This window comes from Colius striatus, chromosome 23 (assembly GCF_028858725.1).
Source record: "Colius striatus isolate bColStr4 chromosome 23, bColStr4.1.hap1, whole genome shotgun sequence".
Lineage (NCBI taxonomy): Eukaryota > Metazoa > Chordata > Aves > Coliiformes > Coliidae > Colius > Colius striatus.
In genome coordinates, this window is record NC_084781.1 from 5846292 (window position 1) to 5872635 (window position 26344).

The 26344-nt window shown below is 41.9% G+C and overlaps 1 protein-coding gene across 3 annotated transcripts in view; it reads left to right on the forward strand.

The window, feature by feature from the left end:
- Positions 1–26344, forward strand: part of NCAM1 (neural cell adhesion molecule 1) — an 88609-nt gene that overhangs the window by 22622 nt on the left and 39643 nt on the right. For all 3 annotated transcript variants that reach the window (XM_062014017.1, XM_062014018.1, XM_062014019.1), the window contains exons 2-8: positions 17700–17774; positions 18139–18357; positions 19108–19251; positions 20024–20161; positions 20643–20760; positions 21920–22089; positions 22887–23029. In XM_062014017.1, the coding sequence (XP_061870001.1) occupies positions 17700–17774; positions 18139–18357; positions 19108–19251; positions 20024–20161; positions 20643–20760; positions 21920–22089; positions 22887–23029 (1007 nt within the window). The remainder of the gene's footprint in view (positions 1–17699; positions 17775–18138; positions 18358–19107; positions 19252–20023; positions 20162–20642; positions 20761–21919; positions 22090–22886; positions 23030–26344) is intronic.

Consider the following 26344-nt stretch of genomic DNA (forward strand, 5'->3'; position numbering starts at 1 on the left):
CTTGCAGGAAAATCTTTTTAAAGGGGGATTTGGCAGGAAGGTTGTAGCAATTTATGCAACATGGGGCTTCCACTTTCATCAACCCCTCCGCTGCCTCCACCTCCTCCTCTCAGAATGTTTCTTCCAACAGGTGGTTTATGTGGAAAGCTCAGGAATCTTTTTTTTTTGCGTGAATCATGGTATTACGTTTGATTGTAAGGACAGCGAGGGCTGCACAGCCTTCCCTGTCCCTGAGAGGTTTGCCTCTCTTGAAATACCAAGATCAAAGCCTAAGTTGAGCTGAGCTAGCATCTCACTCATGAACTCTCGTGGGAGGCATGTAACGGTCGTCAGAAACTACTGTGCTGTCAGGAACGACATCCCTGTTCATGGTGAGCACTGCTGAAAACATATCACAGAGGTAGCCAACAGCAAACACTAGGCATTGGTGGTGATACAAGGAGCACACAACTCACAGACTATTCCTTGCTGTTGTCTCTGATCTCTATTTTTTGGTTTGGAGTTACCTTTTCCCCCACTTTCTTTCTGTGGTATCTGCCTTTTCTCTATCAGATAGTGATTTACGTGTGGTAGAGGAAGGCTGAGCTGGCTACCAGTCTTCAGTAAGAATGCAACAGAGGGTTCCAGTTTGACCTTGTTTAATTGGTGACTGTCTTTACTGATTAGCCTGTTTGTAAGAAATTGTATAGATGCCTTTCATGGAAGCTGTTTTATTGCAGAAACTGTACAAATCCATCTTAGTAAAGGAACTTCCACAATAAATGAAGTACTGCCTGAAAAAAAGCACCCAAAACTGAAGTGAAGAAGCAGCAATTGATTTTCTTTCCTTTAGTCATGATCACAATTATATTTGCTCTAGCCCCCAACCTTGACATTACATTATTATTTTCAAATGTAGCCACCCTTTACACTGATTAGCCTCAAAGGTGAAAATGCAGGTTTTTTTTGCAGAAGATTGTTGTGATACAAGGTATCATAATGCAGCACTCAGACAATACAGAGGGTATTGTTCCTATTTATTATGCTTAGCATACAGTATAAACATACTGAAAAGTAATGGAATTACCCTTGGTGGTGTAATTCTTTTCCTTAGTGGTCTACAGCGTTTGCCATTGCTTTAAGACATTTTTCTGCTCAAATCTTCAGCGATGCTGCCTTCAATGTGGCATTACAGTTGCTTTGTCATCTTGTGTCTCTCTTTCTTTCCCTTATTTTTATCTGTCCTTGTCTGTTTTGTCCTTCACTTTACCAGAAACAAAACATCCTTTGTGGCTGTAAACTCTGTGTGCCAAATAGTTTGAATAACTGTAGCACACCAAGTGTGCATGTAAAACAGAACAGCGACAGTAAATTCCTTTTAATGCCCTTCTATAACAAGAAGAATTCCCAGTTTAATAATTTGGGCAGTAGAATAGTTGACCTCGTTGTTTGATACAACCATTAGCTTGCTTGACTTGGTTCAGTTCTTATATTCTGCATTTAACTTTGCAGCCAGTAATTTAGTGTTAATGATGCTGCATTCATTAACATCCCAATGAGACCTCTTTTCTTTTTCAAGCCTTACTGCATAGGGCAAATAATTCAGTTACCTGAGTCTCTGGATTAATACATGCATGCTTGCATGAAGCATGGCTTGTTTTCCTGCTTTTATTGTGCCCTGTGAAGGGAAGGGCCCTGAAAGCAAATGTTAGTCATTTCAGTTTGCAGTTTGCATTAGCACTTCAGTCACACACTCAGGTGAATAAATAATTTGCTGTTAGAATATTAAGTCTGCTCATTAGCATTATACTTAAGAAGTATCTCTGAAGGTTTTTATTATTATTATTTTTAGACATCTTTCCTGTTGTAAGCTCCCACATGGTGTTTCTTTCTTTGGGAGAATTCACTCCACTCTGTTCACTTCTTGGTCACACATACTGGCTTGCTGCTTTAAGTTGTTTGGTTGTTACTGCAGAATCGTTTTTAGCATTGGTTAATTAACAGATGTCTTCACACTACCTTTCCTTCTTGGAGGTGAAAGAGCGTAGATCACACATAAGAGGAGGATATGTAAAAAAAAAGAAACACTGGACTTCAGTGACCAGGTGGAACCTGGGGCCTCACAACACTTGTAGATCACAGAGGAGAGATCTACAGTGAAAATGAGGCAGCCTAGCTTTTGTAGTGCAGGAGTAGTTTGGACAATCTGCTAACTTTCAGAGCATAATTGGATTGTCTGTTGCACATTACTGATTTCTGCAGTGTGGTGCAGGTAATTTCGAGGGGCTCCATCAAGGCTTTGTTTTATATCTGAAATAGAATCATTACTATTGGAAAACACCTTTAAGATCATCTAGTCCAAATAGTACTGGGGCAGGGGGAGACAGCATGAGTAGGCTCCAAGGACTTAGGGCAGTAATTTACATATACGGAAAATATACTGCACACTAAGATAGGCCAGTATGGTTTGTTCTTAGGTTCAAAATCCGTTCTCTTCTCGAGGAAACAGGGACCCTGCTGACATTAGACATCCTGCAGCTAGAGAGCCACAGTGCCTCTAGCTAAGCACGTCTACCTACCTAGACACCAGCTGGCTGAGCTGCTAGACAAAGCCTGCTGACATGCAAATGTAGATCAGGTATTATCTGGCTCCTCCTTCTAGTTTTTACTTGAGTGTGCTAGAGATGTCTGTATGGAAATCTGAGCTACCAGCTGTCTTTAGTGATCTCAAGTAAGTGTATAAAGAACTATGACCATTGTTTCAAAGTCAGCTTCTGCTCCTGCCCGTGTGCAACCCTAATGCTGAATAAGTCATTTACATGCCTGTTGCTGTTGATGAAAATCACTGCAGCTTTACTTCCTGCTTTGAGAACTTCTGGTTTGGGTGTAGGCTTCTTAAGGGGTTGGTGCAAGCAGAACACAGGCAGTTTAGGATCAGTGGACGTGTTTTGGATAAGAAATGTTTATTATTTTACTCCTCTAGTCTGCATTGTCTTCATGCTTCTTGCAGACTATACTAGCTGCTTCTGGGGAGGGGAGAATCATCTGGCACATCACATGTTCACAGAATTTCATTGTGGAACACAGAAATACGTTGTGGCTCAAAATAAACCCAACCATGGCGCTTGACACAGGAAGAAAGCTTTCCAGACTCACTATGGTCTTCATTACAGCAAAGAAAGCAGTTGTTAGTGGCAGGAGAAATTCATCCAGGAGATTGCTATTTCTGCATTTCAGAGTTGTGCAGCTGTGTAGGGAGATTTGATAATATACTAGCCAAGGGCCCCATCTGTTTCAAATAAAACATGTAGGAAAAAAAATACACCAAAGTGGCAGCAGGAGCAGTTGTGTGGGGCGGATTGGGAGGCGAGTCCCAGCAGTTGTCTCAGCTGCCAGTTCCCTTCCTCCTTTTCTGTATCTTCGTAATGAGAAGTGAGCATCTAAGGAGGGATGAGACATACTGTACTTTTTCCTCTTCCTTTCTTTATTCTACTAAGAATATGGATTGTTGTTTATGCCCCTGAATGCCATCTGAAAAATGAGCTGTGGGAAAGTACATGACATAGCTTTAGTCCTGGGAAACCAAGCAGCAATGCATCTTTGTAAGTCCGTGCAATACTCAGGCAGTCGTCTCCAGCACAGGTTCAATTCTGTTTCTACAAATGAAACGTGTAGGCTACATGTCTGCAGTGAACTTCTTGAAATGCCTGGTCATAAGATATACCCAAGCAGACCAGGTGAGAGTTTTAATGGATCATTTTTCACTTCTACAGAAGTTCAAAAATGAAGTGGTATAGTTTGAAGCATAATGAAATTATCTTAGGAACAGTTTCAAGCTCTTGCTTGCCTTGCTCTCACATGGAAGTCACAGGCTGGAGACAGCAGTGTAACAGTTTGGGGTTTTTTTTCAGTTTTTTTAGTTTTGTAACACAAAATCTATTAGTGTGTCCATGATTAATTTTAGTGAAACCAGTCACAGAAGGGAGGAGAGTCAGTTAAGCTGGAAAGTTTATGCAACCTGCTACCTTACATTCAGATTTTTAAGGCATTCTGATGGAACTGGGCAACTCACACCTGTTGCATTAAGTGGGAGCAAATTAATACTACATTTCCATTATACCGAATTAGCTTTCATATCAGTTCTTCCTTTCACATGAAAGCATCTGAAATGGGAAAACAGGTACTTAAAAGTCCTTCTTTGCCCTTCCGTGGCTGTTAACCTGTTGTCTCACTGAGTCAAAAGCCTATCCCAATTATAGCGGAAAGTATGCTTGTCCTTGACTCCAGTCACAATGCCTTGATGTGTGTTTGTAATGGATCCATCTCCCAGGAGATGGATGCTTTCAAGGCTATTACCATTGCAGCTTTGATTTTTTTGCTTAGAAATGAATGCCATGCAAGGATGAGGATGTTAGTGTGTGAAGTGTTACATTGAACATATGATGAAAATAACAGGTGATGCTTTTGGAGGAGTTAATTTCTGTTGGAGCAAAAGAGGGCAGGGTTGGAATGGATTGAGGAGGGAAAAGAGTAAGGAATATAATGGGTGGAAACCATGGAAGTTGAAGAGAGTCTCCATGTTTCCTCACGCTAGAGTGCAGAAAGGCTTTCTAACCATGTACCTTTCTCTAAACGGCAGGCAGGCCAAATGAAATATTAGTGACATTGTCATATTGTCGTTTAGGAAAATAAGTAGGCTCCTGCTCATTTCATCACTAGTGAACTTGTGATCTTGAATCCAAGGTTTCATCATATAAATGAAGCATGACAGGCAGAGCCTTAACTACAGAAATGGGTCACTTTTGGAGCAGAGTACTTCAGAAGTGCTCCAGTGTCCTATCAGTAAAAAGAGCAGTCCAGACCTTTTGCCAGACAGATGTAATTGGATGAAACCTCAATGTACAGAGGTGAAAGCAGCAGCTGCTGCTTGCATGGCAGTGACATTGAGTGAAAGCCAGGAGTCCACACAAATGATAACCACGTGTGCTTTCAGTACTGTACAGCTTTACATCATTTAGATATTAAAGGAAATGCTTTACTGTCTTTACTTATAGTCTGCCATATCAACTTTGCTCCTAGTCTGCAAGGACTTGGAAGTGTCTTGGTATAATGGTGAATGAGATCTCTTTGTAATACAGGGAGCAAGTCAGTTCAACTGCAGCCTCTGTATGTCATGAATGACTGGCTTGTAGGCACAGGGAAATTATAATGGTTTAAATTCATGGAAAGAAGGGCGGTTTCTTTTTCTGTCATGCAGTATCCAAGTGGCATAATCTGTGAGCAGGTGGCTTCTCTGTGCAAAATGAAATGGAAGCAAGGCTGCTGTGTTGTCAGAGTGATTTATGGCATGTTACTCAGGTGTCTCAGTGTCTGAAAGAATTAGGGATGTGCTTGAGAAACAGCTGGCTGAGGCACCATCCACATGAAAAAGAGCAGTGCTGGAAAGCGGCAGCAGCCATTTGTGAAACCGACACTGTGTTCCCCTCTCAGATGAAGTGTTTGCTTGTTTTAATAATCAAGGGTATGTGCAGCTTTGGATTTGTTGTTTGGGGCTTTTTCTCCCCACCCCTTTGGCTCAGAACTAACCAGGTAATTGTTAGTTGCAGCTTAGGAACCAAAATACTTTAGCTTTGTACATTAGGTCCAGACTAGCCACAATTAATAATGCTCTGACTGAACTAAGCCGTTCCTGACAGATTCTGCTTTTCCTCCTTCTTAGGTCTTTCAAAGGAGGAGATAAGCATAGTGATCCTTTCTGATCTTAAAATCTGTGGGTTTAGGAGGAAAAAATCCACATCTGTATATAATCTTTCTAGGTGTAAGCCAGGAAATTGACACAAATCTTAGTTTTCACAGGAAGTGGCAAAGGATCATTTCATGTGCTCTCTGGGCAAGGAATGGGGCGGGGGGGGGGACATCTGAATACACCTTTCCTTTTTCATGGGTTTGTTTTGGGTTTTTTTTGATATGCATTACTGGCACTGATGTTTTTGTAATAGCTTTCTACCAAGTCTCTGGAAACCTATTCTTTATGACTAGCATGAAATAAAAATACTTCAGTGGAAAGAAAAAATGGCAAATTGTGGTGCCAAGCTAGATGAGTTGTACTCTGATCTATTGAGCCAAATGTTACTATGGCTCCTTTTGTTTCAGTAAGGTTTGTGGAGCTTGAAACATCCTCTCAACTCTAACACACATATGATGCTAGGGACACCTTTTAAAATGGAAAGGTCCAGATGCGTTTAATTAGTGTTACTCATAAGTTCTAAGGAGTGCATCACACAGGTGCATCAGTAGATCTGAGGGGTGACAGGCATTAATTAATTGCTTAAGAGGTTTGTGGAAGGATCTAGTCCCCTCCAACATGTGGTGTTGCTGTGGATTGCGGTTGACTTGGGTTTTTTTGGTTCTGTCTCATGAACAGGATGACTAGGGGCTTGCCGTGAGGAATGTTCTATTGTCTGCATTTGCTGCCCCTAAAAGAACTTCTGGATATCCCTCATCCCGTCAAGATCTCCATCTACAGCTCGGATCTCTTCCCGCTTTCTAGCTCCTTTCTGGCCTTCCCTTGCTCCCGTCTCCCGCGCCCTGCCGTGCGTGGCTGACACGCTCCCTCTCGTGGCTTCTGCTGGGCGATGCTGCCCAAGGCAGGCCGGTGACGCTTCTGCCCCCTCGGCCCCGCTGCACAGCAGGCAACAAAGAGTTTGTCATACAGTGGCAGCCCCCTGAGAGCACACTCCGTTTCAGCAGTGGGTGACCTCACTAGGTGTAATTATATAGTACTGATAGAGATTTGATTTGTTTGCTTCCAAATACAAAACAAATAAGTAATTACATTTCTGCTTTACTGTTCATTCAAACAAATAAACTCAGAAGATTTCTTTTTTCTTCACCTTAATTTGTTAATTTTTTTCCTTGGAAGGAAAATGTTTAAATGATTTATCTTGGTTTTACTAAAACAATTTCTGGCATACACAATGTAATGTATTTTATATGCTTGATGTTTCTGAAAACTTTTCTGAAGAGGTTGCTGTTGAGCCCATACTGATGTATTGTGTGTGAGCAGTGGAGACACTGTTTTTTGTCGGTTTGGTTTGGGGGTGGGGGGGGTGTTTGTTTGTTTTTCCCCAGTCATGGGATTGGTTTAGACAGTTACATATGCATTCTTTTGTGGAAAATGAAATGGAATGAATGGCATCTCCATGTGTCCTGTGCAAGTGGAATTTCTGAGGTCTGTCTTTCTCCCTTTTGGATTCCAAAGCAATGACTGGGAAAAATCACTGGCACCCTGATTAAGTTAGCCTACAGGAACCTGTACTTAGCTCTTGTTGCTACGGTGAAAGATGGATGAGGAAATTGAGGTGTAGGACTGTGCAAGAATTGCTGATGATTTTTGACTCGTTGCTGGTGATTATTTGCATAGCTGTGGTTCTGCATAACGTCCTGCCTGTTCTCTTAATTTTTACAGCACGGATTCTCAGCTAAAATGTTCTTTGTCTGACTTGTATAACTTATGAGTTGCAGAGATTCAGAAGAGAAATAGGACAAGATTGGAAGCAAGGATTGTTAATACCCAAGGAGAACAGTGTCAGCATTCACTCAAATTAACTGGCCTAGGAAGGTAACTGTAACGCCCCAATGGCTTGGAATTGTCCCAGTAAAAATCCAACTAGATGCTGTATGTTTTTTAAAGCTGAGACAACTGTGGAAGAGACTCCAGCTACCCAGAGCTCTGCCCTGTCATGAATTAAGTTTATTATATTTGCTGTAGTGAATTCTTACTAGGTTTCTAGGAGACTTCCAGGAGGACACTAGATGAAGCATTTTCTTGCCTTCTGGCAATTTGGTTACTGTTTATCCTGTCAGTCACAGCTGATACCATAAGACATTGAGATAAACTGGAAGAGGGGCAAGTTTGGCTGGCTTTATATTGTTTTTGTTTCTTCACTTCTTTTTGAGCTCCTTAGCTGCAAATGATGTCTAAATCTGAGTTTGTATAAACTTTCTCTTCTATATGTTGTGATGTCTGAATGAGGAAGGCCACTAATTTTATTGCCTGTAACTTGACATTAGTCTGACATCAGCAGCAGAGAGGAAGCAGTAAACAAGCTCATTTCACTCTTGCCTAAGGCATTTTTCCTTCCTGTGCTTGTTGAGCAAATAGACTAGTGTATTAGTATATTTTTCTTCCTAATGTTTCGGCTTTTGTTTCATTATATTAATGCTTTAGATTATATTCAAAGGAAAGATCTCTTGATGATGCTAATAGACTTAATGATTTTCTGGAATTGTGGAGATTCTATCAAGGTGGTAGCTGCAAAAGGTCTTCCAGTTAACACACTGCTTTAAATGTTATCGAAGCCTACCTACAAATTACAGTGGTATTTCGAGAGGCACTAGCATGTTTATCAAGTTACCAAATTCTCGGAAACATCTAATAGTCTGCTCTGTGATGGTGCTTTGTCCTTGGGATGTGGGCCATTAACCTTCTTTTTCTCCTAATACAGCAAGGAAAAATGGGACTGTTTAACCTTTCAATATTTGGTTGTATGGCAAGATTGATAATTCCTGTTTACTGCAGAGGAATCAGCCATAGCTGAGTGGCACTTCTTGCTTTTTATCTCTGTGAGGCTTTGGGACTCTGCTGGTTATCAGTATATTTCTGCGTGTTGAGTCATCTATAAATAGTTAGGAATCACATTTTGATACTGTGTTCTTTGAATGTTATCTGGCCAAAGTCTGCTAATTAGCAGCTACAGTCCATCATGGCTACTTCAGATTATGATTTAACTGAACAAAATCTCCATTGGGAATGTAATGGGCCGATCCTTCTGGCGAGAGATACACCAAAGTTTAGCATGTTTTACACACTCCTTTTTGTTGCTCTTGTGCATTTCCCTCAGCTTTGGCATTCAGCAAAGAAAAAGCTCCCTGGGCCCTCTCACTCTACAGGTGAAGTTTCCAATGTTAGTGTTGTGCTCGTTTAGTTGCCTTCTTTCATGGCATAGGCTCAGACTACTTGTATGAATCTCAAGTAACTACTTGTGTGCCAAGATTGTGCCAGGATCAATTTTTCTAGCCAAGTTTTAAGTCCTGGAGACAAGTTTGTAAAATAGATGCTGACACAGCATATCCATACAGCAAGAACTCTTCTATGTATGTAGAAAATGTTTTAGATTACAAGTGTGCATCTATAGACTTTATTGGTTGTAAGCCAAGTCCAGTGTTGGTGTAATATTGCTGGCTTTGCTCATGTTATACTTGCACTCTATTTGTCCCTCTGGCTCTGACTTGATTGGATGTATTTCTCTTTAAATACTATGCAATCTTTCATACCCTTCTATTTTCTTAGGTCTGGATTTGATTATGTTTTGTGTAACCAGGACCCAAGTCAGGCCTGATAAGGCTCTTCCTCATTAGAGTAAGCAAAGACGTTTGAACAGACACTCATGTATTGTCTGGTTTTTTTTTTCAGGATTAAAATTGCCTGTTTTGGCACACACTGGTACAGGCAACTGATGGCATTTTTTAATGTCACGTTGTGCAAAATCAGCTATCAAATACAACTCCTGAATACAGTTGTTGGCCAGTGAGGGGGTCGGTCCTATTCAGTCCTGCGGTATTTTAATATGAAGGGCCACGTCGCTGTGTAATGTCTCAGTCCGTTGGCTAGGAGTTTTGATGAAATGAGGTTACTTAAATATCAACTATAATAGAAACCAAACTGAAGTTAATCACTTCTGTAAAGGAAGTATTTAATTTCAAGCTTTTCCAAACTAGTCCAGCTTTAACTATTGCTAAAAAATGTCCCAAAATTAAATCGCCATATGAAAAACGATAGGAAAGAATTCAAGACTTTCAAGTCAAACCTCTTGCTAATAAGGCTATTGCATGCACCAGGACTAAATGGTAGACTGTAGGGGAAATGGAGCTTGCACATTATAGGGCTTGCTTCAGTTTAGGAATGACATAGACATCCCCAGAGCTTCAGCTCTTTCAGGGTTGTTGGCTACTGCTGCATTGCAAGTGAAGCGATAGTTCTGTTCCACAAAAGAATGCAAAATGTGTGCGTGCTGCTCAGCAGACTGCCAAGATAAACTAGCTGCAGCAAGATTAGACTTTAATCGTGAGCTTTTACAAGTGCTGTTTTTATCATCTTCTCTGGATTCTTAATATTACCCACAATGCAATGTCACTCACCTACATTTTGTTTTCAGCAGAAGATTGTAAGTTCCTTAGTTTTTAATTAAAATAGTCCATACTCTGATTTAATGACTCCATAAAGCATCTTGGCTTACTCTGCCTCAGGTAGATGAAAATATTTGCTGTGATGAATAGGGGCTAGTAATTTTTGAATCCATAGCAATAAAGGCTTTTATCAACAATGTCATCAGAAGAGACATAAAACTATGTTCCCTGTAAAAGTACTGGTATGTTTGATGATTCTCCTCTAAATGTTGCTTTGGTCACATTTTTCTCTTTGCATTTTGTCATGGCATTGTAGTAAGCTGCTGCTGTTTGCTCCCTCTGAGTCTCTATGTTCTGATATTCCCCAAAGGTATCAACAATCCAGTCCTCCATGGCAGAATTACTGAGCGGTTACCATGGCGACTGGGGAGGAATTGGATCTGCAGACCAGCTGAGATCAATCCCAGCTGCCTGCCTCCTACTCTTGAGCAGTCAGTGTATTTTTATTAAAGTGACTGTGTACAGGAGGCATGTCTTTGTCTTGTTAAGCCTTTGTTATATATTAAATCCTGAGGGCTTTCACCATAATCTGCTGAACTCAAAAGCTTTACAAATCCTACTCCTATTCTGTGGCCATTAGACCCAGCAGATATATTTTTCCTGATCACTTTTGTTTCTGGAATTTAGCATGCACTGCAGAGTTTAATTAGGAAACTGCTGCTAGAAATGAATAAAACTAAAGGTACAGCCTTTAATAATTCAGTTTTCACAACCTTGATGGTAGAAGATAGCTCAGTCTGGCCTCTAGCCCTCAGAAGTTCATCTTGTTCCTCTGCACTGAGGCCATAAACCAAGATGTCCTGCTGATACTGTTTTAGTCAAGCTTTCATTGATTATTCTGTTACAGGGTGGATGCAGATTTGGATCAGAGAATTCAGACAGCTGGTGATAGACTTGTGTTGGCTGTTATTTATTTCTCTGTACTTACTGTCCTTCTATCTCCTCCTCAAAACAGTAACTCATATGTATTTTAAGTTTACTTTTAAAGGCTTTTTGAGAAAGCTCTGAGATGGAACGTGGTTTTGGTACTCTTTTAAGTCATCTGCTTAGTGATGCTTCCTAGGGACACTGACAAATGGCCAGACTCCAGTGAAAGAGCATCAGCGATGGATTCTTGCAAATGTCAGTTCTGTTTGTATCGTGGTTGCAAGGCTTCAGATTTGTTCTTTGCAGTCCTGCCTGCTGTGTTTATATTAAGGGACAAGTCTAGTTTTCAGTATCTCCTTTTCTCTGCCTGCCTCAGCTTACTGCAGCCCCAGTGACTGCAGTAACTCTCTCAAATACAAAGTGGCCATCAGTCTGCTTTATTTGGTTGGTGTGAGAGTCATTACACCCAGGCAGAGTAGCATCCTCAGCTTTGGGGGAATTGTTTAATGGAGCCTGAAGGTGCTGAAGCTGTTTAGATCCAGTTGATCCCAATAATTCTTTCTCTGGGGAAAGAAAAGCTGGATTCTTGTCAAATGTGTCACAAAGGCAATACTTTGCTCTGTGCTTGCTGTCATGAAAGCAATCAATATGACTCAGATTTACAGCCTGGGTCCCTTTTAAGAAAGGTTCAGGCACAATTTCCTCTGATTCAAAAACTAGCTGGTCACAGAGGCATAGCTGTGGGGTGTGAAAAGCCCAAGAACTTTTTTGCAGTTTCTATTCCTGAAGCCATTCATGAAATGTCATCAACAAATGTTTTCATATTTGAATAGCTCTGAATTTGAGTTTCCTTCTTTTAGACTAAAGTATGAGAAGGAAAACTCAAGAGCTTAATTGACCTCTAACAACTGTTGGAACTCTAGGCTGCCTCCTAATATATCTGTCCAAAGGAAATCGTATTGTTTGAAGTGTGGCTCTCCAGCTCTATTCTCCTAATCCATCTCAAGTCTCTCTCCATTTTATTGAAAGCAGGCCTTTGTTTGCTCTGGTTCCTCTTGTGCTGTGGTGACAGTGAATGTTGTACTGTTTGCTTTGCCGTGACAGCTGTCCCAAGGATATCAGTGCTAGAAAGGGAAACTGTTCCTTTAGGTGTTTGCACTGGATGCGAGCAAAAGGAGGTAGAGTAGTAGATGCTAGCACACTGTGGCTCCTGTGAAGGAACTGTCACATGCCTAGCACAAGATGTGAGTTGTGGACAACCCAGGAGTTTGGATCATCTGAATCTGACCATAGATGAATACTCTGTTACACTTGGTCTCTTTATGTGTATATATATATTAACCGTATACTTAAGGGAACAATCTTAAATGGTTGTTAGTGCTAGAGTGAGGATGACCAACCTTCTCTGTTGCAAATTTTACTTCTTGTAGGAGATACAATCCTACTATATTTTCTTTTCTTTCCTTTCTGTTTTGTCTAGATCATTCCTTTTCTTGCTTTAGTATGTTCTCCTTTTCTTGCTTTAGTATGTTCTCCTTTTCTTGCTTTAGTATGTTCTCCTTTTCTTGCTTTAGTATGTTCCTCCTTGCTGCACTTCAGTATTACACATCATGATTTCCTATTTATCTAATTACCTGAAAGCACCATTATTCTATGGTAGTCACATCCCTGTCTGTGTAATTCATCCAGCCCTAGACCACCATGAAGAGGCAGATACAGACTGCTAAGGGATCCTGAGTATGCCTTGGCAGGGAAATACAGCATCATTACACATCTAACCCAGCTATTTTTAGAACTGGGTCTTCTTTTCCCCTAATCAGCTATACAGATAGTATTTTCTTTAAATTCATGCCTTGAAAGGGGGCACGTCCAGAGAGATGTAAGAGAAGTAAGAATTAATGGAGTATTAGTGGAGTGCCTTTGGACAGCTGTCAGTGCTGTTTGTAGTAATTTGAAGCTGCGCTCTCAGCTAGTGGTACAGAGAATGTCAGTGCTCTCTCAGGAGATATCCAAACTGATAAGGAAAATAAGCATTTGTGACTACAGAAGGTGTCAAGCTTCTCTGCTGAGACACACAACTGAATTGATGAACAGTGTGAGCTGTTTCTCCTGAGGGCATCTAGTGGTGATGTGCTGTATCCTGCCTTCCTAATGTCCAGCCCCACTGACATTAAAGCACTTTGCCTTTGTATTGAGACTACTGTCTCAGTTTGTGGCTCTTCCTGATTTGTCTGTAGGCATGGCTGGAGTTTCATTGCCAAGTTCAAGTTTTACTTTGCTTTTCTTTCATGTCTGGAGTGTTTTTCACAGTGACCATGTTTAGAGTGAGCTTGTGGACAAGGGGAGGCATGTCTCTGGATTAACCTGAGGCTTGAAATGTTAATAAGCAGAGACATTTCAGATGAGATTGGAAATGAAATGTGGGTCAGTATGTGGTTCAGTTTGCAGTATTATTATGCTGAGAGAATGTTAAGAGTGAACATGGGGAGAGAATCTGAGATTATTCCTCTGCTCGTTTTTATTCACCCTAGAGCTGAGTTACGTGGTCAGCAGGTGTCGAATTAAGGTTAATAGAGAAAATACATAAAATCAACGTAAAATCTACCAGCGTTTTGTGCTGAGGTTAGTTTTCTACAGATAGCCACCAAAGAGTAATTTACAATGTGGATTTCTCAAATGCATTGATAAATTCTTGTATAATAGAGAGCATGGTTTTCAGCTCTCAGTCTTGTTGAGAAGACAGGCAAACAAATTCTGTCAGAGAAGAGTGGAAAATTGTGCTGATCCTAGCTTAGCCAGGTTGCAGTTGGCATCTCCTGTCTTTGCTTGAGATGGGCTGTCCTGAAGCTGGAGGGTTTGCATCTTTTCCAAAGGCTAATATAAATATTTGAAATGGTTCTGACAAGAGCCTCTTCAGGAATGTAGCCAGGGGCAGACTACCTTGCATGTGTAAGTGCCTCCTGCTGTAGATTCCTGCCCAGTTCTTTCAACTATACAGAAATGGTAGGTTTATCTTGTGGTACATGCTGAATATGATCATGATTCTCCTGTGAAGAGAATTTAGAGAGTCAGCGGCAAAGTAGCGGAAGGCTAAAGCAGCAATAGTTTTATGGGAAAGCAAGGTAAGGGGAGGGAGGGGGAATGAACTCACATTCATCCTAGGGAGCCATGATGGATGTTACCTCATAGTAAATTTGCATTAACGCAAATCTGTAGTTCAGTGTATTTAGCGTTCTGAGACTTGTCATTTGCATGGCCCCAGACAGATCTTCAAGAGCAGTGTGTGCATTAGCCTTCCTGCTTCTAATGTGGACTGCACCTTGCTGCAGTTCATTCACACTTTGCTTCACCTGAGTCCTTTTGAATTTAGACAGATATAGAACCAGTAACCAGCAATTTACACACTTTCCTCTGCTTGAAGTGGCATGTTATTTACTTATCAGGTAATGCTTGCTGTGTTATTGTCAGTCTTACCCCAGCAGGGAGACATCCTCCCTGCCTATTACCAAAATCATGGCTTAATTTGAGCTCATTTCTTTTGTTGAAATGCAAAACAAATTATATTTAACTACAGATGAACAGGAAGTTGCATTAGCAGAGTTTTTTCTTCCAAATTAGTGGGGAGTTATTCAGCATTATTTGGGGGCTGGAGAACTTTGTAACCAGATAAAAGATACGGAGGAGGGCAGAGCTATAAAAAGTGTTATTGTGTGATTATGAAGAGGCCTTTTAATGCAGTTATTATGTGATGCTAAAAAGGCCTTTATTGCTTGAAGTTGGAAGCAGAATACAAATGGGCTCACAGTGTCTATTAAATGAAGAGTGGAAAAAATAGTCTCCCTTTCCCTGAGCTGCGAAACAAAAATAACAGTTAAGTAGTGATTAAAATCCACGGCAGTGCTGGGTTTGTTAGTCTGATCATATACTAAGCAATAGAGCTCAGCAAGTAGGGAGCAATTGTTGGTGTAGTTTAAGTTCATTGTCACCGTGAACCTGTTTATATAGGTTATGATGTCAGCAAGATTTTCTGCTGATGAAGGCTGTTTGAACCAATTAGGTTTGGATCACCCTGGTGTAAAATAAGTACAGATGAGCTGGATGTGAATAATTCAGAGGAAGATTTCTTCTCAGATGATAGCAGATTTCCAGAAGTTATCTTCAATGTGTCTGCCTGAAGGCTGCTGGCTAAACACAGCTGGGCACTTTTGTGCCTAATTTGGTCTCTAGATGTGCCTCCCAGCCTTTGTGATTCGGTAGAAGGTGACTTTAACATTGATTGTAAATACACAGAGAACAAAAAACAGGGCAGTTTGCAGGCTGGAGCTGACCCACAGCCTATCCAGTCCCTTAGCTTGGCTCCTACAGAGAACAACTACCAAAAAAAAAAACCCACAAGAAACTGATAAAAGCCTGGTATGATTTTGCTTCTCAATATCTTTGGCAGAATGGAAATACTGAGATTTATTACAGTATGTTTTGTGCCATTAGTCACTATGAGATGATTGCTCGTTCCACCTAGTGATTAAAAATCAAAAGTCTTTCTGCAGGGAGTGATTGCTGTTGAACCCCTAGAAAAACATAAGTGAAAACCTTGAGAGATGGACATTGTTGCCTGGGCTCAGATCTCTAGCTTTGCCATTTTGGTTCTACTTCTGGTAAGATGTTTCCTGATTGCGTGATTTCCTTCTGTTCTTTGCATCTGCTGTTGCACAGGCATGCATCAAAAAAGATGGAAAAAAAGAAAGAAAGAGGTATGGATTTAGATCTCAATTAGCTCAAAGCCATTTTGCCAGCATACTGCTGTTTGCTAGTGCTGCTTGGCTGAGTAGAAAAAAAGTTGGTGACTAGTCTAAATGCCCTTCCTAGAGCTGGTCTGTTTTTTCAAGGCAGTGCTGTTGGGGGCATTCATTCACAACTCCTTTGTATTTCCAGTATATAACATTGCAGAGGTCAGAAGAGTGTCTTGGACAGGCTAAGAGGGGCTGTAATAAACGCCCATTATTCAAGTGATCAAGGTATACTGTAATGTCTTCTCCTTCTGAAAGCCTCTTTGCTAGGCAAGATATGTGGTCATACATACAAATGTTAGCCAGAACTGGAATGCTCAGTACTTGTAAGCTCTAGTTGCAATTGAATCTCAGCTGGGTCATTTCTGTTTTGTGCTGGTGCCCCAGTCTTTTGAGATGGAATACTGGCATTTATCAGCATAACCTGCTGAAACCTGCTGAGAGTGAAACTAGAAAAGTGGCATGGACCTTGCACTATTATTATCCTTTGTGGAGCTCTGCTGGCTCTGATTAATTCCTTCCAGTTATGAAGAGAAATGCTGTGTCAGAATGGCTATTGTCTAAGGAAATTTGCTCAGGCACCTTATCAGAAAATTGTACTACTTCCTTTTTTAGTGATGACAGGCAGCCACTGTCACTCTGTGGATAGCTGTCTGCTTAATGGCTAACCCCCACAGTCTGTTTCCCAAGTATGTAAGGAATGTTGCCATTGCCATTTTCATTTCTGAAGCTGTGCATGTTTTGTAAACCCAGGAGTATTTGGCAGTAACAAGTAATGCCTCTGTGGTCTGGAGGTAAAATTATCTGCTCTGAGAGAACACTACTACAGAGTGAAAACACATCGGGTGACAGACGAAGCATTTGCAGTAAAGTTGCTGAGAAGCACGCTGGCTACACGGGGTAGAGGAATAGCTCAATTAAGGTGACTGTTTTCAGCAGCTAATGACTGCAATTTCCGAAGAAAGCCTATTCATTTTGGCCTCTTGAAATTCATACTTGACCTGGACTTGTTAGGCCACAGAGCTGCTGCAGCATTAAGCTATAGCTGGAGGAAAGCCAGAATCCAATTACATTTTCTACCTAATGGGTCATAATTTATGCTATGAAGAAGGCAGTGATGTTGCTGGGGGGAAAGGGCATTGGGCCTATGCATTGTGGAAGCCAATTGTAACTGAACATAAAATGGGAAGGTATGCTTTCCTTTCTGGCTTGTTTATTAGCAAAGTAATTCTGATCAAAAAATACCTCAGCCTATACATAACTCAGGGCAGAAATCTGGTTAGCTTTCATCTTGGCAGTCTAACTTGCTTTGCTTTGATTGTTGATTCTCCCTTTACCAATTCAGGATTGTTCTAGGAAATTGAGCACCTTTTTGTTTTTATTTTCTGGTGAAACTTCTGAAATGTGATTTCAAATGTAAAATTCAGATATTGGAAAGATTTGTAGAAGACAAGAGCAAGAAAAATGAGCCTATAGAAGCGGACTATTTAATCCTTGCTACACTGAATCTAATGAACCTTTAGCCTTTTATTATATTCTTCTCTCTGTACTTTCAGTTTTGTTTGGGACTGAATTATATTAAAGTAGTGTAGTTGAGAGAAATTAGGTTACCCAGAAAGAAAACAGGCTGAATACAGGAGCTAGAAGGGCAATGTGTTCTTCATTGAAAAGTGCAATGAAAGTGAGAGAGTACCCTCTGACAAGGCATGGGAGTTAAGTAGATGTTCAAAGGGAGGTCGAAAATGTCTGAAATCATTCTGATTTATTTCAGCAGCAGTATCCTCAAATATTCTTTCTGGATGCTCATTTCTTTTTCAGCCTCTCTACAAGTGGACATTGTTCCAAGCCAGGGGGAGATCAGCGTTGGAGAATCTAAGTTCTTCTTATGTCAAGGTGAGTGGTGGTGTATGGCATCAGGTGTGTCTATCTGGGTTTGTTGGGAAAGAGGATTTTATTTCTCAGGCCAGTCTGCATAGTGGAGGGACTAGGGCATGAGATCCCAGGGTGCATAGAAGGCCATTCTGGGATAAAGTGAGTGCACCCCTTTAGGTTGTAAAACCAACCTAATGGTTTTGCAGGACAGCAGCTGACCGTTCGCAGTGCTGTGAGAGAGTTTTCTTTGCTTGATTCCCAGGTACCTGTAGCCCTTCCTCTGAGTCAGTCTTCCACATAGTGCTACTGGTTATATTTAATTCCTTCTGTGCAGATTTGTTGGGAACTCATTTCAATTTGCTCTGTTTTCTTTGATTTTCCCTAGTGGCAGGGGAGGCCAAATACAAAGACATCTCCTGGTTTTCCCCTAATGGCGAGAAGCTGACGCCGAACCAACAGCGCATCTCAGTGGTGCGAAACGATGACTTCTCCTCCACCCTCACCATCTACAACGCCAACATTGATGATGCTGGCATCTATAAGTGTGTTGTCAGTAGCGCAGAGGAGGGAGACTCCGAGGCCACCGTCAATGTGAAAATTTTCCGTAAGAGAGCGGCTCCGAGGCTGTTTTGTGGTCTGCATTGCACATGTATGAGGCAAGATTAGGGAGGCAACCGTTTTACCTTCCTAGAAAAGGCTATTTTTAAAGGGGAAGAAGGAGGGTGAAAAGAAAGGGTATGTTAAGAAGATGCAGACCCTCCCCTTTCTTGGTTTTGAGGGGTAAGTGGGAACTAGGACCTTGGCCTGTCAGGGCATTATCAGCATGTCTACTGCTTAAATTCTTCTGAAGGACCTGAAAACAAGGGGTAGAAGGAGAAGATTCTAGTGCATCATAACTGTCTGGGAGGAGTAAAGAGCAAGTTTTGTGGATGACAGAAATGCTAGAACATGAAACTAGCATTCAGTAAAGAGGATCATGCACTCAGAAGGGTTGTAATAAGCCATCAGCATATTGTCCAGCGGAGCCATGATAGCAGCTCCTCCCCTTCCGAACAGAAAGCTGGGTAGTTCCAAGATCACATTTTCTCTTTGCAGTGTGGACAAATCAGAGAGCCAGGTAGAGTATTGATTTGGTTCACTGATGTGTCTGGGAGGCAGGGCTGAAAAACAGGGTTCTTGTGCTGCAGTGCAGTACCATTGAGTCAGACAGACCTTGATACTCCCCTCTGGATCAAGAACATTTTTAGCAGACGTGTCCTCTGAGGTTTCTTTGTTTTCCTCAGGCTTGAATCAGGAGCATAGTTGGAGGTGTACTGAGAAAGCTGCAGTGACTTTCTCTTTCCATTGTTTTCAGAAAAGCTGATGTTCAGGAATGCTCCTACTCCTCAGGAATTCAAGGAAGGGGATGATGCTGTGATTGTGTGTGATGTGGTCAGCTCACTGCCTCCTACCATCATCTGGAAGCACAAAGGCAGGGATGTTATCCTAAAAAAAGATGGTAAGGCACAAGAGGTGTCTTGATGCTTGTCTGTTCAGGGATCAAATGTCTGTCTCCTGTCAGGGCTCAAACTTGTCTCATGCAAGGGCTTCGGGAGGACAAAATGATGGTGGTGATGATCACAAGGGAAGAGAGAAGGAGACACTGGAATAGGTGTAGGAATGCTTGAGAAAAAAAAAAAAGAGATAAAAGAAGTACCACCAGACATAGAAGCTGCATGTTGTGACACTCTCCAGTCTTCCCAAGGAAAGTGGAGCTAAAAGCTCTTTGACAGAACCTTTCTTTCAAAATGTGACAGATCATCATACCCAGAGGAGCATTTTACTGGCAGAGGGGACTCCAGAGCCCTGACTCCAGTTGAGCATTTGTGCCTCAGCTGTGTTTCCCACGTCTGCTTGTTGCAGGCACAAGGGAACTATATTAAGATTCAAACTTTGCCACCCTTGGGCAAGAGGAGTTAGTTTCAAATTGCTTGTTGTCTGATACGGATTAAATGTAAATATATTTGTGTGTCTGTACTTATCTGCTTATCTGTCTCTGTGTACTTGCAGTATAAAGCACCAGAGCAGTTTGCCTGCTACCCACATCTGGTTTCTGTCTTGGCAATATCAGATGTAGTTACAGCAGTATCTCTATTAAGTGCTGGGAGGGAAAACTTTATCACACTAAGCCCTATCTCAACCCAGAAAGGACAAGGAGAGGAGAATAACCTGTTGCCTGCGGTGAACTTTTCTCAGGATCCTTGGATGAACCTTCCTTTTGTCTTTTCCAGTTCGATTTATAGTCCTGTCCAACAACTACCTGCAGATCCGGGGAATCAAGAAAACGGATGAAGGGACGTACCGCTGTGAGGGCCGGATCTTGGCTCGTGGGGAGATCAACTTTAAAGACATTCAGGTCATTGTAAATGGTGAGCAGCTTAGAGTAAGTCTGGTATGGGGCAGGGTATGTAGCACCTGCGCTCCAGGCTGCTGATGGAAATATTACTTGAGACTCAGGCAATGTACCGTCAACGTCCTGATCTTCTCTGCTGTGTCAAATAAAAATGTCCCTGACGTTGACTGTTTACCAGGTGTTTACAGGAAAACTCACGTCAAGAGACATGACAAGCTTCTCAGAATTTTGAGTGAGGTACTGATCTTTGTGGGACTCAGGTGGTTTTGTCCACAGTACTGCTTTTCTGGGTGTCTCACCACCCTCTGCCATTGCTTCCTTGTGCTAATTGCTTTGGAGAGCTCATGCAAGTGAAACCTGCAAGTGATGGCATAAGGGTTTGAATTACTAGTGACCATATGTGTGTATTGCAGAGATTTACAGTGAGCCTCCCAGGGCCCCCTCGTGCTCAGATCTTCTGTCCTTTCTGACTTGAATGTGAATTCCTTCTCTTCTAGTTCCTCCGTCTGTGCGTGCCAGGCAGAGCACTATGAACGCCACTGCCAACCTCAGCCAGTCTGTCACCTTGGCATGCGATGCTGATGGATTTCCTGAGCCAACTGTGACGTGGACAAAGTAAGATGCCGTGTGCAATCTCCTGGTTCTGTGTGAGCATGGATGTTTTCACTAAGGGCTGGAAAACCAGGCAGGAAGGACAGCAATGTGAAAGAAGATGGATTTGTTTTTCTCACAAGAGAAAGAATGGGCTCTTATTGGAATTACCGTTAGCTTCTGTTGTAGGTTGAGCCTGATAGGCACCTAAGTACCACAGTCACTTACTGTACTCCCCCAAATGGGATGGGAAGGAGAATCAGAGGGGTAAAATCCAAAAGCCATTGGTTGAGATAAAAACAATTTAATAGAGCAAAAGCTCTGTGTGCAAGCTAAGCAAATGAAGGAATGTATTCACTACTTCCCATTGTCAGGCAGGTGTTTAGCTGCAGCAGCTCTCCCAGTGCTATCCCTTCCCAACTTCGTGTGCACTTCCAGCCTACTCCCTGTCAGGGCAGTGAGGGAGGCAGAAACCTCTTTGCCACTGTATACATTTAAGCAATAGCTAAACCTAAAACCGTTTTGGTCACAAACCCAAAAGGTAGCAGGGTGTGAGCTACTATCAAGAAAATTAACTCTCTCCCAGCCAAAACCAGCTTCCTAGGAAAACAAAAGCAATTTTTCAATCTTCCATCATATCCTTTGTCAAGCTGCAAATAGAGATGAAGCTTCATGCTGGCCAGCCCTGTCCTGTGAGTCAGTCTGTTATCATCTGTTGCAGTGGTGGGGAAATTTAGGCAAAAAATGGATGCTCTAAGTTGTATTTGTCATGCCAGGAGATCTGCATCTGAGGTCTTTCTCTGCATTTCCTCTGGTCTGAATTTCACTATCAGACTTCAGGTATACTGTTCTTGAAATTGTGTAGCCTTTGGAGAAGGTTATGAGGACAAGTTGTAACACTGAAAAAGCTGATGACAAGTTAAACTGCCTTGTTTGTAGCTCTTGCACATAGGCTGTAATGTGTGCCAGGAGGTGAAAGGTTCAGCTACCAAGAGCCAGGAGGGATTAGGAACAGATCAAAATGTAAGCATTGAAGGATACAGGGAAAGGAAAAGATGATGGTTCCTCAACCTGAGTAGCTTCAGCGTAGTAACACAGTCCTAGCACTAACAAGAAGTCTAAACCAAATAGCCTTTGATTGTTTCTCCTCCCCAACAAAGCCAGTGTGCTTTGTGCCCTGCAGGGATGGAGAGGCAATAGAAGAGGGCGATGATGAAGAGAAATACAGTTTTAACTATGATGGATCTGAGCTCGTCATCAAGAAGGTGGATAAGAGTGATGAAGCAGAATACATCTGCATCGCTGAGAACAAGGCTGGCGAGCAGGATGCCACCATTCATCTGAAAGTCTTTGGTAAATGTGCTCTTACTGTCCCCTCTTTCTGATACAGCTGGGTATTGGTAGCTCACTAATACAATCTGGAAGGAACTTATCCCAATCAGTGCCTGATGTGGCTTATCTAGAGCTACTTCTTTCCCAAGTATTGCTGTGCAGCTCTGCCATCATGCTAAGCAAACCAGATTCTGCATGTGTCTGAAACAGATGCCAACTCCATTCTGCTTCCTCTCCAATAAAGGAAATGCAGTCCTAGGCAGGTGGCGTGAAGTTCACATGCTACTTGAAACGTCTTCTGGGCCCAGAGTGCTGAGTCCAAATCCAACCAAAGCTTCTATTTAAAAGGGCTTTAGCACTTCACTGGGACTAGCTATAACCTGGAAAAGGAGGCGAACTCTACCCCACCATTGTGTGAATGACCTCAGGCTTGCAGGAATCAATCAGCAGCTTTCCTACCTTCCATGAATCTATGAGTGTTAAGGAATGTGATTATCCCAGTCCCATCCCTCTGCAGCCACATGACAAAGCTGCTTATCTAAAGGCTAATTTGAGGCAGGGAAAGTAGACAGCAAGGTGGAAGATTTAGCTCCTAATCCCAGGGACCGATCATTTGTACGGTGTTAAATGGCTTCTGCTTCAGATATTCCCTCTTCTAGTCCTCCCTTACGAGCCTCAGCTCCATTCCCTGTGTGTCGGTAAACCCGTGCCAATTCAAAAGCCCTTTTTTCCCCAGTATTTCTTGCTTCAAACATTGCTGTTGCCAGACAAACTTCATTCTGAGCACCAACTAAAAGAAGGTTGCTTTTTCTTTTTAGCAAAACCTAAGATCACTTATGTGGAGAATAAAACAGCCATGGAGCTGGAGGATCAGATTACACTGACCTGTGAGGCATCTGGGGACCCAATCCCCTCTATCACCTGGAGAACGTCCACTCGGAACATCAGCAATGAAGAAAAGGTATAACCCTTCCCAAAACTGTGCTCTCACTTGCTGGGATGAGTGCAGCATATATCTGCTTGCCTCTGCTAGTCCAGAATGCATGATAGCTGCACGCAGATGCACATGGACATCACGGTGATTCCCCTCTCTGCAGAGACAACACGTATGGTCCTGCACAGACTATCTGCTAAAGGGTTTACTCAATGGCTGAAGTAATGCCATAGGTGTCCTTTTGTACCAAGAGCCATCTCAATTTATAACAACTGAGGATATACTATTTAATTCCTTGTGGTATCACTCTGAGTTGAATTAACTTGAACATTAGTAGACCCTGGATCCTTTTCAGAGGGGTTTCCAAAGGGACCTACAGTTGGAGGAAGCTTGTGAAAGGGGTTTTTCCCTTCTGTTTCCAAGCTGAGAGGTGGAAATGAGTACCCTGGTTCCAGTGTTGTCCATGCTGTCATCACAAAGGGGATATGATCTGGAAGGGAGGCAGGTGGAGAGGGATGGGGTGTTATCTCTCAAAGATGCAATGGACCAAAATGAACCTGTTAATTCCTTCTCGCTCTTCTGTATTATATCTGAAGCACAAAAGCCTGGCTGCCTTTGTGGTCACCTGTTTTGTTGATCATGTCAATACCATTTTGTTCTTAAAAGGCAAAAATAATTAGCAGTTTTTCTTTTAAAAAAAAGAATTCAGAGGGGTTTTTGGCCACAATTGCCCTTAACTAGACAAGATTAGGACGTGCTGTGTTACTGTAGATATCTCATAATAGTTGCATAAAGTGATTAGAAGGCATAGTTTAAAGCCAAAGAAAAACCTAGACCAAAGTTGGAGTAGAGAGTTTTTGCTTATCTTCTAACAGAGTGCTTCAAGGCTCAGCTAACTTGGACATACCAGGGGTTCTGATGCAATATGAAGGCAGCAGTTGATAGACATGAAAGTCTAAAAGTGACAGGGGTACAAGGCATCTGTACAGCTGCCATTGTGCACTGTAGTGTCTGGAATGAGCTTTTGTAATTGCCTCCATGATATCAGCATTTCACCTTGTTAAGGTGTAACTTACTAATCAGGGTGCCAAAGTTCTCCAGTCTTCTTTTTTTCTTATCATCTTTTGGATTTGAGGGCAAGGGTAAATCCTTGCAATGTTTAGAGGGACATTTCCATCGCCTTCAAAAGCTGTTGGCTTGAGCTCCTGCAACAGCATGACTAAGGAAACTCCTTTGGCAGGATGAGGTTATTTATGGTCTTTTCTCTATCTAGGAGAGTGGTGGGAGGAGCTAAGTGCTTTAGCACTTCCAGCACTAGAGTTTGGATCACAGCCACAGAAACAGCTTTGACAGGGAGAAGAATATAAAAACTGAAATAACACTAAATCATGTAGAAGTTGTAAGAGAGACTTTGCAGAGAGTCACATCTGTCCAGCCCAGTTAAACTAACAAGATATCAGTGGCAAAACTGCTAACCATTTTTGAGACTCTCATATATCCTGCTGGATGCTGTTAAGTTGGTTATCAATATTAAGGATACTCTGGTATTTTCTTAAATAGATGGGTGGAAAATCAAAGGTTTGAGGTACTACCATGTATCTCAGGTACTGGTTCAAACCTTTGGGACAAAAGTTCTTTTCTTTTTTTCATCATATACCATGTACCTTCTAGACAGGATTTTTTGTGTCTCTGTGTGTGCTTTGTTTTGTTTTTTACTTTTTCTCACTCTCTATGCTGTAAATTTAGCTGAATGGTACAGATGTCCAGAAAATCCTCAGGCCAAAATAGCTCTGATGAACGTTCTTCTACACTTAAAACCAAATGCATATCTTCAGTTTGCTGTCCACTTAGTGCCTGTGGGATAGCATGGGGAAATGGATGGTCTTTGATGTCAGACAAACAGTGCAACTTTTAAAATGATCAAGTCCTGCTTTTCAATGAGTTTCAGTACTTGGGTGGATCTGTCGTGCTACATCTTGTTTACTTTTGTAGTCATTCTTCAGTCCAGATTTTCAAAGGTCTAGAAGTCCCTTAACTCCCACAAACATTTGATACTTTAGAAAAACCTACCCAAATCCCCAAACAAAAAAGTAACCCCTCTCAGGTTTAGAGGGTTTTCTCTCCCCTCGGTCTTTGTCTAAGAACAGACATGGTTCGATGTGTGGACAAGGAGCAGGAGGTACTGTAGCCCAAACACCTAGATTGACAATGTCACACTATTTTGATTTTAATTCCCACACTTCCCTGAGACCTGTAGACATCCTAGCATGCATAGCAAAAGATTCTTCTCTCTTGGCTGTACCCACTTAACGTGGCATCCCTTGGACAAGCAATCTTTTGCTTTGAGGATGGTCGGCAAGGTAAACGGTTGGGACTCAGCAAAATCATATGATTAGTAACTGTATATTGACATGGGTGAGTTGACCAAATTCCAGGTATTGGTGTGGTAGAAGCTGCTTCTTACTAATAAGCTGGCAGCTTGCTTTCTTCTACTCTGCAAAATAAAGTAATAAAAACTTTGCTTAGATACAGTTTACTTTGTTTCTGAATGTACAAACGTGCTACCTAGGAAAAGCTTTTGCCCTGTCAGTCTGAGATTCCTGTCTTATCACTACTGCAGAACAAAGCAAGAACTAACAGGCCTGGAAAGTCATCAACATCGTGACTGAAAATGGTTTGGCCTTGTCTTTTTTCAAGTGTTTGTTGCTGTGCCATTGTAGAGAGGAACTTACTCTTTTAATGATGTCAGGTGTAAAGCTGATCAAGCCAGTGTGCCATTTTCCTCATAAGCTTCAGTCCATGTCACATCCTTTTAAGAGACATGTTTCTTCTATTGTAGCAGAATACTAACTGTGATTCAGCAGATACAGTTTTGATCTGCTGTGTGTTGGTGTATACAAGTTTTGCAATGTCAGGGCAGACATGAGTGTGTTTCCTGTCAGATTTTGGGATAAGGCAATCGCTAACTACTCTTACACGCAGTTTCATGAAAGGATTGCAGAGACAGTCCTAGATTTCTTAACCAGCAGTACAGCCCAGTGTGTGATAAATACGAGGGGTAACAGGTGATGCTTTTATGCAGGCCTTTTGTCATTCTTGCCAGGGCTAGCAGGAGAAGTGGCATGTGCTGTGGCATGGGATCTCCCTCAGTAGTGCTACTTGACCTCCCACACGAGCTGTCAAGATCTACATCACATTGCCATTTTCTCTATGGTAAATCAAACATAAAGTGAACATTTTCTCACTGGAATGAAGGAATCAATGGTCAGATGATGGGAGCATCCCAGCCCATGCAGGTGTTGGTGAGCAGCTTCTCTGCAGGTGGCTTCACCTCAGACCTCT